The sequence below is a fragment of the Gadus morhua genome, chromosome 20, assembly GCF_902167405.1.
Source record: "Gadus morhua chromosome 20, gadMor3.0, whole genome shotgun sequence".
In the NCBI taxonomy this organism is placed as follows: domain Eukaryota; kingdom Metazoa; phylum Chordata; class Actinopteri; order Gadiformes; family Gadidae; genus Gadus; species Gadus morhua.
The window spans coordinates 14,900,986-14,913,485 of NC_044067.1; the positions used below are offsets into that span (position 1 = coordinate 14,900,986).

Below are 12,500 nucleotides of genomic sequence, written 5' to 3' on the forward strand. Positions count from 1 at the left end.
ACTTCCACCTTCTCAATTTCACCATCAGATGGCAGCATATACTCGCTTTTCTTGCAAGCCGGTACATGATATTTCAATAAATCCATCTCCTAGTAAGTGCCTGGTGCTGATTTTCACATTTACGTGAACTAACTAGTTCATGAACTTTTGATTAAACATTACAGCAGCCCACAAATCTGCAAAGAGCTTCTTTATTGTCCTATTAATAAGAGTTAATACTCCTGTTATACACTCAGATACTCACACAATTCTAGAGTCAGTGAACTATACATCAGACTAGACCAATTTCTCACTACCGAATTGGGGTTCTTATTCATGGTCAGGTCACAGTCAGTGGGGAAATATCAAAAATCAAGGGTTCAATCTGATTGGGTGACTGATAATGTAACATATGGCCGGGCTGCAGATTGCAACGACCAACAATTTTGAAGGACTCCGTTAATTTTTAATCAACATCCCTCTTTTGAAATAATAGTCATTTCAGGCATAATTAGGAGGTTAACCGTTGTTTAATGTTGGACGCCAATTAGGCCCTCATATGTTGAAGCCTTTGATAATTACAACACTGACTCTAATTGATGGGCCCAATAGAACAGATCTGCAAGGAACTGGAGTGACGCGTCCTCCTGTCCATAGGCTGCTATGATATACTTATTGTGATGCCTCCTCAGGTATCGGGTTTCGAGAAAGTGACAGAAAACATTCATGCACATTTGGTAGGTAACACATGTTACCAGTACCCAAGCCTATGGAATACCAGAATAGGCCTACACGTCCATCAAAGTAAGAAGCGGAGTCGACCACCTGAGACGGACACAAACACACACAACAAACAAAACCTACACACAATAGGCTGCGTGCAGACGTATCCATTATGGAAAACTGGTTCATTAAACATGCATGAAGCTCGGGGCTGGAGGAGGTCACCAGCGACAACAGGAATCACTGCATCTGGCTAGAAGTGTCGAACCTCCAGCTCTATGTATTATTAAGAGCGTCTGCGCTAATTAAAAGCCACTTCTCCGCAAATAAGTGTCTGGACAAGACACGCCAAGGCCACGCCTTGTCATCCCATCTGGTAGTGGACTTCAAAACCAAACAAAGACCAGCTGTAAGAAAAAAATATCTATATTAGCATGGCTTATTTAGTAGTTGGTTATGATTTAGAGGCTTGATCCTCGGATTGTATCCGTAATGCTATATCAATTATCCTCTTTGTCATCGTCAAACATTGTGGGTCTCTGACTGTGATGATAATCGGTGTGCGTTGTGGTTTTGCGTTGTGAGTTTACTGGTATGAAGTGCTCCCTTAGGGAACTCATGGGAATTAGGACTTATGATTAAAATATGAACATTGTTCTGGCCTCCCCCCAAAGTTTCCATTTATTAACACACTGCATACGATGTCAAGCAAACGAAGTAAAGTTGATTTCTGATATAATAATAATGATTTCTCCATAATGAACTAATCCTCAAAGGTTATGAGGCTCACTGCAGTCAAGACATGCAGGTAGAAGGCACAGTGGGATTACTCCATGAGAGGTTACAGACATTTGCTTCTTTCTTTTTATAGTGCAGCCTTCAGCTGTACCGTATGCCCGGAGGGAAGGGAGAATGTAATTGCGCATGCGCAGCAGCATAGTCATCTGACGTGTGAATGCAATGAGCGATTCGCATTGCACTGTTGTGGAGGACCATCTCTGGATATGCACAGCGCAGATAGACTAGGGAAAATCTCATGTAGCCATAATTTAACAGACGAATACGCAGGAAATAAAGCGTAAGTGATTTTCCGTTGGTCCAATCAAGATCATTCCAGCAAATCGACGTAGAAATGTAGCAGTCGGCTGGAGTGAGTGTGTGTGTGTGTGTGTGTGTGTGTGTGTGTGTGTGTGTGCGTGTGTGTGTGTGTGTGCGTGTGTGTGTGTGTGTGTGTGTGTGTGTGTGTTGTCACTTGGCCAGTATAGCTGCTGCATGGCTGTTCCACACCGCTGACGATGACGTGAAAACCAGAGCCGCCGACTTACAGACCGCTGCTCCGTATCCACATACATGGAGACACAGCCGGTCGTGAACGATGGATTGCGGTGAAAAGCTCACAGTTAGGTAGCGGTTTACCCGGGACCCGAGAAGAGTGTGTGACCATCCACTGCACAGTCGTGTCGCCGCGGAGCAGCACTGAGGAGGAGAGGATGGATTTCAGCGTGCTACGGAACCTCATCAGTAGATACGTAAGGGGCCCAAGCATCAATGTTGATATGTTGTAATCTGTGTCTTCTTCCAGTCCAACCCATGTCTGTTCATGTCATCATGTTGGTCTTTTGATTGTCCATCTCCGTCCTCTCATTAGGTAGAATAATATTTACAAATCAACATAATCTGTTTTGTTGAAATCCGGCAGGACTGAGTAGGCCGGTATAAAACGGTCATTTTATAGATTATAATTTATGTATTTGACAAGCCATTTACTTTTAACATACTGCAAATACAGATGCACTCAAGGGTGTTTCATGCATGGACACACCTCTGCACTTGCTTTAAGTTTCTTATAAAAACCTGAATTGCCAACGTTAGGTCAAGACCTGTTTTATATTTTTCCCCCAAAAAAACTTATTTAGCCTATCATATACACATTATGTAGGCCAAGTAAACAACATGTGTATATGGCACAGGAACGGAGATAAGCACAAACCATATATGTAGCATCAGCTAGGCAGAACATAGCCCTCACAACATGTTGACATCTTCAATAACTCACTCACTATCAAGATGAATAGGAATCGATCGCACCACCTCCTTTACTCTAATCAATGATCTTGGTTGCGGTAGCCACTAGTTCAGCATCGTTGGTGGTTTGTGTGTGCGTTTGAAAAAAGAATAAAGAAAGTCCCCCCTTGCCATCAACACAACAGCCTGTGATTGTGAGCCATGATAATAGGCAGCTGGCTAGTGGGCGGTTGTACCACAGAAAATGACCCAGTAGAAAGCGGTCCTGTCTCTCACTGGACCTGCATGGCTCATCAGAAGAGACTTGTGGCACTTGTACACATGTACCACGTATACTCTGCAATCTCTGACCTGACCTCAGCCCTGGAGCAGGTGATGTTCAAAATAATTGCTTATTAGTCTGTGTGTGTGTGTGTGTGTGTGTGTGTGTGTGTGTGTGTGTGTGTGTGTGTGTGTGTGTGTGTGTGTGTGTGTGTGTGTGTGTGTGTGTGTGTTCTCATAGGGGAGTATACACACATACATGTGTCTGTAACACTGTGTGTGTGTGTGTGTGTGTGTGTGTGTGTGTGTGTGTGTGTGTGTGTGTGTGTGTGTGTGTGTGTGTGTGTGTGTGTGTGTGTGTGTGTGTGTTCGGTGTACATGTTTCTGCATGTGCTTGCCCATTTGTATGTATAGCACATTTAATCATAGGGGAGCATACACACATACACATGTGTGTAACTTAGTGTAGGTTCAATTAGCACAGTTCAGTATGAGAAAGTGTTTGTGTGTATGTTTGTTCATGTACATGTGTGTTTGTTTAACACATTTACTCATAAGGGAGTTTATGCACACGTGCCCATAACATTGTGTAGGATAAATTATTATTTTTCAGTGTGAGTAAGAGAGTGTGTCTATGGAAGTGTGTGTGCACGTGTGTGTGTGTGTGTGTGTGTGTGTGTGTTTGCATGTGAGTTTGTTGGTGCTCGTGTGCCAGTGTATGTGTGTGTTTGTGTGTGCGCACGTGCCCCGTGTGTGTGTGTTTGTGTGTGCGCACGTGTGTCTGTGTGTGTGTGTGTATGTGTGTGTGTTTGTGTATGCACGCATGCCTGTGTCTGTGTGTGTACGTGTGTTTGTACACATGCCCCTGTGTGTGTGTGTGTGTGTGTGTGTGTGTGTGTGTGTGTGTGTGTGTGTGTGTATGTGTGTGTGTGTGTGTGTGTGTGTGTGTGTGCGTGTGTGTGCGGACATCTCTCTGTGTGCACCACAAGGCGAGGGGGGGAGGGGGTGCTGGGGCCATGAAGGATGAAGCCACAGTGGCTACTGTCAGGGGAAATCAGACACAGTCGTGAGGCGTGGAGGAAGAGGAAGAATGTGAGGAGGAGGAAGAGGGCTGGGGTGGATTGACCTCTTCCCTCACCCCAGCCCACCATTGTCACTTTGCATTGGGACCGGCAATAGGCAGACAAGTGCACATTAATAAAATATCGATGAGGAAATTGCGGGACATGGATGTGTGTGTTTGTGTTAGTGTCTGTCTTTGTGTTAAGCTTCTGACTGGGCTCACAACTTTACAATCTCAGACGGCATGCCTGTCCACACGATCAATATATTTACTTAGATAATCTCTAGAGGATATAAGCGTGATGTGTTATAATTGAGTAGCGCTGTTTATAGATTATCTATTGAGCCTGCGTTCACGGTTCCTTGTTAACAGGTTTTCTTGTCAAATTATAATTTTAATGCGGCAGTGTGATCCTAGCATCCGCGATTATGGAATATTATGAACTGCTATAGTTGTGTATCATATTAGTATAATAGTTGCATGGTTTTATAATAGTATATAATTGTAGTTTAGTACTAGCAGTCATTTGGTTATGTATGTGAGCTTCTGTACTCGGCCATGGACATTTGTTTGTGTGTATGTGTGTGTGTGTGTGTGTGTCTGTGTGTGTGTGTGTGTGTGGGAGTGAGTCAGGGTGTGTAAGGGAGTGTAATTATTTCCGTTACAATGAGTGTTTGTGTGACTGTGCGGAGTGTGCGCACACACACACATGTTCGTGCCATAAGCTGGCTGTTGAAGTCCTCTGATAATAGGAGTGGTGTGTGATCACTCGGACTGGCACTTAGCCGGACGTCCCAGGAAAGACGACATGAGGTCATTGGCTCTCCAAGGCGGATTGCTGCACGGATGAATGTGTCCCATATAATACATGCCGGGGATCACTCAACGTTCAACGGTGCACCCTGGTATCTTCAAAGCATAGCATCGACGTTGCTCTTAATGCGGCTGGCATTAACAACATTTTATCAGGGGACCAAGATTGTTGCGTTGACATTTTTTATTTCCAGGCGCCAGCCTCATTGTTGCGGCCCTGGTTGAAATGTGTGAAGGGTAATGGACTCTGCCCAACGATCTGCCACTGGGAAAGCATTGATTTGATGGAAAGTAGCTGTCGATAAAAATAAGTATAATCATAAAGTATATGCTAGTAACCATCACACATGTCAGCAGCCCCAGCTGGTGACAACATTCCAACATAACAAGACATCGTAACAAACACAACATAGTGTGATCCCGGAGTAAACCTCTCTATGTACGCACACACAAACACACACACACACACACACCCACACACACACACACACACACACACACACACACACACACACACACACACACACACACACACACACACACACACACACACACACACACACACACACACACACACACACACACACACACCCACCCACCCACCCCCAGGCCAAAAAGTTCAGAGTTCAACACTCCTGAATGACCTACGGTCTTCCTGTAGGAATCGTTGAGACAAATGACCCCTTACTCTTTATAATTTTTTAAGATAATAAAGCATACAGGACTTAATAGTGGGTAGTTGAAAGCCCGTAGGTAGGTTCCAACCCTGTTGTTCTGAAGGGAGTTACGTGTTATGAGGGGCTGGCTTCTGGCTGCGTGTGTGAGATCACTGCGAGCTCTACAGCTTTAAGGGGGCTTGGAATGGGAGCCCTCGGCCTTGCTGGCTTGCTAAAGGCCACATTAGAGTGTGATGCTACCAAAGGCTAAGGTCAGCCTACTGCAGTAGAGGCTATCTTCTTACGTAGGTGTCAAGAACACTCTGGGCTTTGTGTTTGTGTAGAGCTCTGCCCAGGGGCCTGTCGGCTTGTGGTCTGAGGCCAGGCCAGGCTGGGTGTGTATCTGAGAAGTGAGGCCGTGTATATCTGATACTACTGGAATGTGTGTATTTCTGACTACATTTCTGAACCGCACGCACGCACGCACGCACGCACACACACACACACACACACAGTTCAGTCAGAAATATACTCTGCAATGTGTGCTGCGTGTGTGTGTATATGTGTGTGTGTGTGTGTGTGTGTGTGTGTGTGTGTGTGTGTGTGTGTGTGTGTGTGTGTGGAAATATGAGAGAGCTGTAATGATGGGGGAAGATTTAATATCAAAACATTTGGATGCCTCTCGATTCAAATTTCAAAGACGTTTCTTTTCATTTATTTATTTATATTCCCGGGAACGGATTAAGTTAGTGGGAGGAAGAGGAGAGCGAGGTAGCACAACTGGATTATAGACTTATGTAACGGTTAGATCACATCAAGGAGAGTGGTGAAGTGAGGAAATGGGAATTAAAAGAATGCATATTTCTTTGTGGGGGGGGTTTTAATCCTCCTGTCTGCCTGAATTTTTTGGTCTATTGCCGGAACAGCAGATTATTTTATATGTAACTTTACAGGTCAAGATAAGTGCAAGGAAAACACTACTACTAGTATACCAGTTATAATTATCTGTATCTATCTTGGTGAAACTCATTAGGAAATGGACCAATGACATTTCCTTTTAGTTGTATTGAAAGAAGATTAGATCGATAGTCGCTAGATATCTTTAATGACACACCTTATTTGGTTTGTTTTCCTTTCCTGGTATTGATGTGTGCTTTGGCTTTCGAGGCTGCCCTTTTGCATGTGTTTTGATGAACATAGTGTATTTTATTCAGAAGGCCCTGATTGGGATGATGACAATCAGATTTTGCTTTATTCAAAAAGGTAAAAAGAAATGCCAATAGGTGCATTAAGTGATATTATGCATCATTACTCATGCTGCATGTTAACTCCTCTGTCTTGTGCATGTTTCTATATGCTGGTTGCTGTGGTGACTAATGGTGTATGAGTGACGTTGTGTGTGTGTTTTAGCCCGTGACGATAATCAAGGTCTCTTGGTTTCTTTTTATCCGGAACGCTCACAGACGGTTACATCCACTGGCTCAATGAACGAGGTGGCTCATCATTTCATTAGTTTTGAATAAATACGAGACGTGTTAGTGATCAGATGTGTGTGTTTGTGTGTGTATGGAGGCAAATCACGACCATAATGTTTCGATATAAAAATGAAATAGCTTTTAAAATTCCAAACATTATGACTCTGATTTGCTTTGCACTTTGCATTGTGTATGTGGGTTCGTATATGTGTGTGTGTGTATGTGCACGGCACGTGTGTGTGTGCGTGTGCACTCACTAACAGTAGTACTAGTAGTAGTAGTAGTAGTAGTAGGGTAATGTCATCAGATCTAGTAGGTAGCCTTTCAAAATAAAAGCGTCATACCCCAAGGCGGGGATCAGTGCCGTACCGGTGTGTGACGCGTCATCGCTGCATTGTGCGAGTGGGCCCCCTCCCTCCTTCCCTGTTGAGTTAACAAGGGCAGTTCATTAAGGCGCTCGCTCAGTCAGGGGAATTCAATCTGGGACCTAATGAGGGATACCTGCTTAACACGGTCTGTGGCGCCACAGGCCAGCGTTGGGTGGGTCGGTGTGGGGAGGAGGAAGGGGATCAGGCGAGGCTGCTGCTGCTTAATCAGGTCACTTAATGGTGGATGCCTTTATTATCCCTGGCTGTGCTTCAGGGGAGGCGGGAGGCTGGTGCTGGTGGAGATGTTGGTGGTGGTGGTGGAGGGCTTAAGGGGAAGGCAGATTGCTTCATGGTGAATGGAACTTGAAAGAGCAGGGTTTCATTTGGAAATGAAGGGTTTGAGGTTGGTTGGTGATGAGATTCCCTTAAATGATAGAATGATGAGAATATGAGGGATGATGTATAATGTCTGACAGAAAGTGTAAACCACATTTTTTCTGTCATACCATCCTTTAAATGTCTAAAGAGGACGATTTAATATAAATTACATAAATTCTTCCATGTCGCAGCAGACAATATAAATGATGGTACCTTATATCAGTTCTGCAGTACATTAAAAGTACTTTTGCATAGTATATGCTGTCCGGGCCATAAAGATTAATTCATGAATCTGTATTGGCAAACTGATCCCGAGAGCAGCACTTCCACGGGGGATGAGGAGAGTTTCCTTTAAGCCTGAGAAGATGAACCACTGACTGGTTGCTTAAAATGAAGTGTACTGTAGAGCGTTACTGTGATGAGGAAGCACTCTCTCTAATCTTGGCCAATAAAGTGTCTGACCTCCACACAAACACACACACACACACACACACACACACACACACACACACACACACACACACACACACACACACACACACACACACACACACACACACACACACACACACACACACACACACACACTATAGATCTTAGATATTATATCCCTTTTGGGATCTAATCAATTCGTCAAAACGTGTTCAGTTGTGACCCAATGCTCCCCCTCGATGATGATGATGATGATGAAGATGATACTAACAGCCGTGTTATAGCCCTGGGACCGTTTTAACACAATGGAGCCACGGGACCCTGAACCGGCCAAGAAGAGGGAAGGAGCGGCCGATGATAACAGCGGGCAAGAGGGCTGATACGGATCTAGGCAGATTAATGAATAGATAGATACACATCACAAAACTCTCTCTCACCCTCGCTCTATTTCTACCTACCTGTCTCAATCTATTCCCCCCTCTTGATCTATGTCCTTATTTCTCTCTCTCTCTCGTTCTAGTTCTCTTTCTTTCTCAGCTTTTTCTCATTCTATTTCTTGTTCTATTTCTCTCTCGTTCTATTTCACCCTTTTTCTCTACCGCTCAGTCTCTGTCTCTCGCTCTCTTGCTTTTTTCCGTGTCCTTCCTTCACGCTTAGACAGGCAGAGTGAGACACTACCTCGTCCAGGAGGTTTAAACATCATATAAAAAGATTCCTTTGTTTCTTCCTTCCCTTATCGACTTCGTAACCATCAAAGCAGGTTAACCCTCTGTAATCACGCCCCCTGAATCCTTTTCAGATGAAGTAAGGTAGGCAGAGAAGGACGTAGGAAATAAGAGCAAAGGAGATGAGGCTGTAGGATTAGAATTCGGGCTGCTCGATTATGGAAAAAATCATAATCACGATTATTTTGGTCAATATTAAAATCACGATTATTCTAACGATTATTTTTGTGTTTGAAAACATGATGTATTTATTCAGCATGTCTCTCCCAAAAATACTTGAAATTTCACCTTAAAAAATTACACAAAATTGTCTAAAAGAAAATGTTCAAATATAACAGATATGTATCCAGCTGCACTTTCTATAAAACATAAAAATAAAAATAAAACGAAAAATCTATTGTATTCGTTTTTTGATCGTTTGACGCAAAAAACGAAATCGAGGGTGTAATTCGACTATCGCCCAGCCCTAATTAGTGTGGATGTTGATGCGGTCAGGCAGGTGGGTAGGAGAAACGGGTTCGATTTGGGAATAGCTTTATGGACCCACACTTGTTTACATTCTCACCATTCAGCCTGCACGCAATGTTTATACACTGCTCGTGAAGCACCCATGAAAGCTGTGGAACACACACACACACACACACACACACACACACACACACACACACACACACACACACACACACACACACACATACACACACACACACACACACACACACACACACACACACACACACACACAGGTTGCAGCATGTGCTTCTCCATTTTGGTCCTACACTTTTCACGATGCATGCACCTCACACAAACCACTCTACAACATTATCCATCCAACCACTTCTCTTATGTATATATTAATGTATCTATATATATCTCGCCTGCAGAACCGCATTTATTTTTGACTTTTCTTATCACACGGGTTAGACCGACCTACTAACCCACCAGGTGCACAGACGTGAACTGTCACACACACACACACACACACACACACACACACACACACACACACACACACACACACACACACACACACACACACACACACACACACACACACACACACACTCACCCTGGCTTATTGCGTGGTGTACAGAGTTGTTCTGGCAGCGTCGCCCATATCGCCTTTAGGTGAGCCGTGTTGGTGAGCAGATGGATCTCCCTGTCAACATGCCCTCTATTACGGGCACTATGTTTGGAGACCGTTCCCCCCCTTCCCCTCACCCCCCCCTGGGACCAGGCCGCTTAACGTCCCTGGCCTCTTCGGCAGATCCCGGTCTTGACCTTCCCCCAGGGTCTCCGGTTGGCCTAGAAGCCCGACCCTTTACTCATGACAAATTTTCTGCTTGAATGAACTTTTAATCCCTAAATGCATGGCTCAAGTGAGCGCTCATGCTATTCCGCTTGCCCTCTGTATTGTTGTTGCTCATCTTTTTTCATCAGTCGAGATGTATTTATTGTTGTTACTTTCCCTTACTCGTTCATTTTCTGTCTCCGCGCTGCTTTTCTCCTATCTTTCATTTCCCAGGGCATTAATCAGTTGCTGGCTCTTGTGTCCTGCCCCCCCCCCAGCCCCCCGCATGGGGCCACAGAAGAGGGCCTGATGACTATTTTTACCTGTCTGTCTAAGGCCTTTTATCGACCGAACTCTCCCTCTTTGGCAAGACTACCGCTACTTTAGAATAATAGGAAAATGATGGTGGTTATGAATTCCACACAGCTTTGCCAGTTTTGCGGGTAGGGGGTTGTTATTGTGTGTGCCACTGCCAGTGCTTGAAATCTATGCCACGGATACATAAAGCCGCCAACATCTTTACTTTAATCTTCATGAAAAGTGTTGAGCACAACTTGAATCGAAAAAAATAATTAAATTAAAACAGGTTTATTTTTATTACACATGGTGTTAAACTGGCATGCTATTCAAACCTTTCTGGACCATGTCCCCAGATAGCTTGAAAAACAGATATATTATAAGTTGATATTATGTGGTAATGTCTCTTCCAAACGAAGCCCCATATAAAGGGCTTGGAGTGTCCGCAATAAGCAGCTCATTACCACTGGCTGTGTAATGATGGACGATGAATGATGTGTGGCTGCCAGACTAATGGTGGATTCAGTGTAATGGAATAAAAGCTCCCTGACCAGGAGGCCCAGACCTGGGGCTATAGACCGCCCGGAGGTGACGTCAAGCCAAACTGACTAGAAAAATAATATCTGAGATGAGAGTCATCGGAATCTCTCATTTTGCATTTCATATGCACTGCCTCCCTCCCAAGATTGTATTGCCTATGCATTCTCTTGGTACATCGCACTACAGTGGATGAGCGGTTACCAGCACAGCGGGGAAGAGATGGCCCTTTGGATGTGGGAGAAGTGCTTTGTCAGGGAGCGGGACGCCGGCTGCCAGAGGGCCACTCCAGCGCCGCCCACTCATGCCGATGCATTAAGAACAACGCTCCGGGCTGAATGGAAACCAAACCAACCCCTGTCCTCTTCTTCCCTTCACCAGCGTTGTCTCTTCCTCGGAGTCCCACACCTGCTATTATGTCTAATGAACAGTGTGCTCTGAATACCGCCCCGTAGTAACCTCCTGGAGAGCACCCTCATCACACGCACACACACACACGCACGCACGCACACACACACACACACACACACATACACACACACACACACACACACACACACACACACACACACACACACACACACACACACACACACACACACACACACACATGCACACATGCATACAGGCTCATACTCTCGTCGTGCAGTGCTCTGTGGCAGTTTTCCCAGTAGCGGGGTTTTAATCACGTTACAATGCGACTGGCCACTGTGAATGATTCGCATACCATGATGCACTGAGCTGCCCTTATCCGGGGATGGGGGCAAAATAGGCCTACATGTGTTGCTGGTTGCTGCATTTGAACTGGGTTGAGTGGTGTACTAGTTGGAAGAAGTAAAACTAGGACTAGTAGGACTCAGGATTCCGGCCTGCCTGCGTGGACTTGTTTTTGATTGTACCGAGCTGGCTAAGCTAAGTCAGTGGCTAGTTGAGCCATACGGCTAATGCATGGAGGAAGGCCGTCTTTGGGAATCAATTTAGGCGTGAGGATGGGGATGATGTCTTCTATGTTGTCATTGAGACACAGAGCCGGTGGTGTAATGGTCCTAGGGTCAGGGGATGGAGGAAATGGCCCTCCTCCACTTCATTACCCCCCCTCCTGCACCACTCTTCAGTGATGCTGTGCCAGGAATGGGGTTTGAACGCCGATCCCAGATGATTTCCTTCCTTCAGTATTGACTATGTTATTATTGCTTTAATTTTGATTGGCAGATTATTGACCACGAAGCACTGCTTGAGATGACCGAGTTATTTGTTCATAATGTACTATATGAGGAAGCTATATATGTCCTTTGTCCATATTTAAATGCATAAGGGTTGTATGTGTCCAAGGTCTTGTTTCAGACCATTGGCGTCTAGATCTAAATAAAATGCATGGTCCAATATAAGTCCCCCCACTTTAAAAAAACAAACACTGGCAGCACCTATAGCAGGAAAACATATGAGCCATGCACAAGCAAACAAACCTTGCCACCTT

At 44.8% G+C, this 12,500-nt stretch overlaps 1 protein-coding gene across 3 annotated transcripts in view; it reads left to right on the top strand.

Annotated features, from left to right (window-relative positions):
* The first annotated feature begins 1,662 nt into the window (after positions 1–1,662).
* The window catches only part of LOC115533563 (probable phospholipid-transporting ATPase IH), a 38,645-nt gene continuing 27,807 nt past the window's right edge, over positions 1,663–12,500 (top strand). For 2 of the 3 annotated variants that reach the window (XM_030344111.1, XM_030344113.1), the window contains exon 1: positions 1,663–2,231. In XM_030344111.1, the coding sequence (XP_030199971.1) occupies positions 2,193–2,231 (39 nt within the window). In that variant the 5' untranslated portion in view covers positions 1,663–2,192. The remainder of the gene's footprint in view (positions 2,232–12,500) is intronic. The other variant, XM_030344112.1, reaches the window with a different exon arrangement.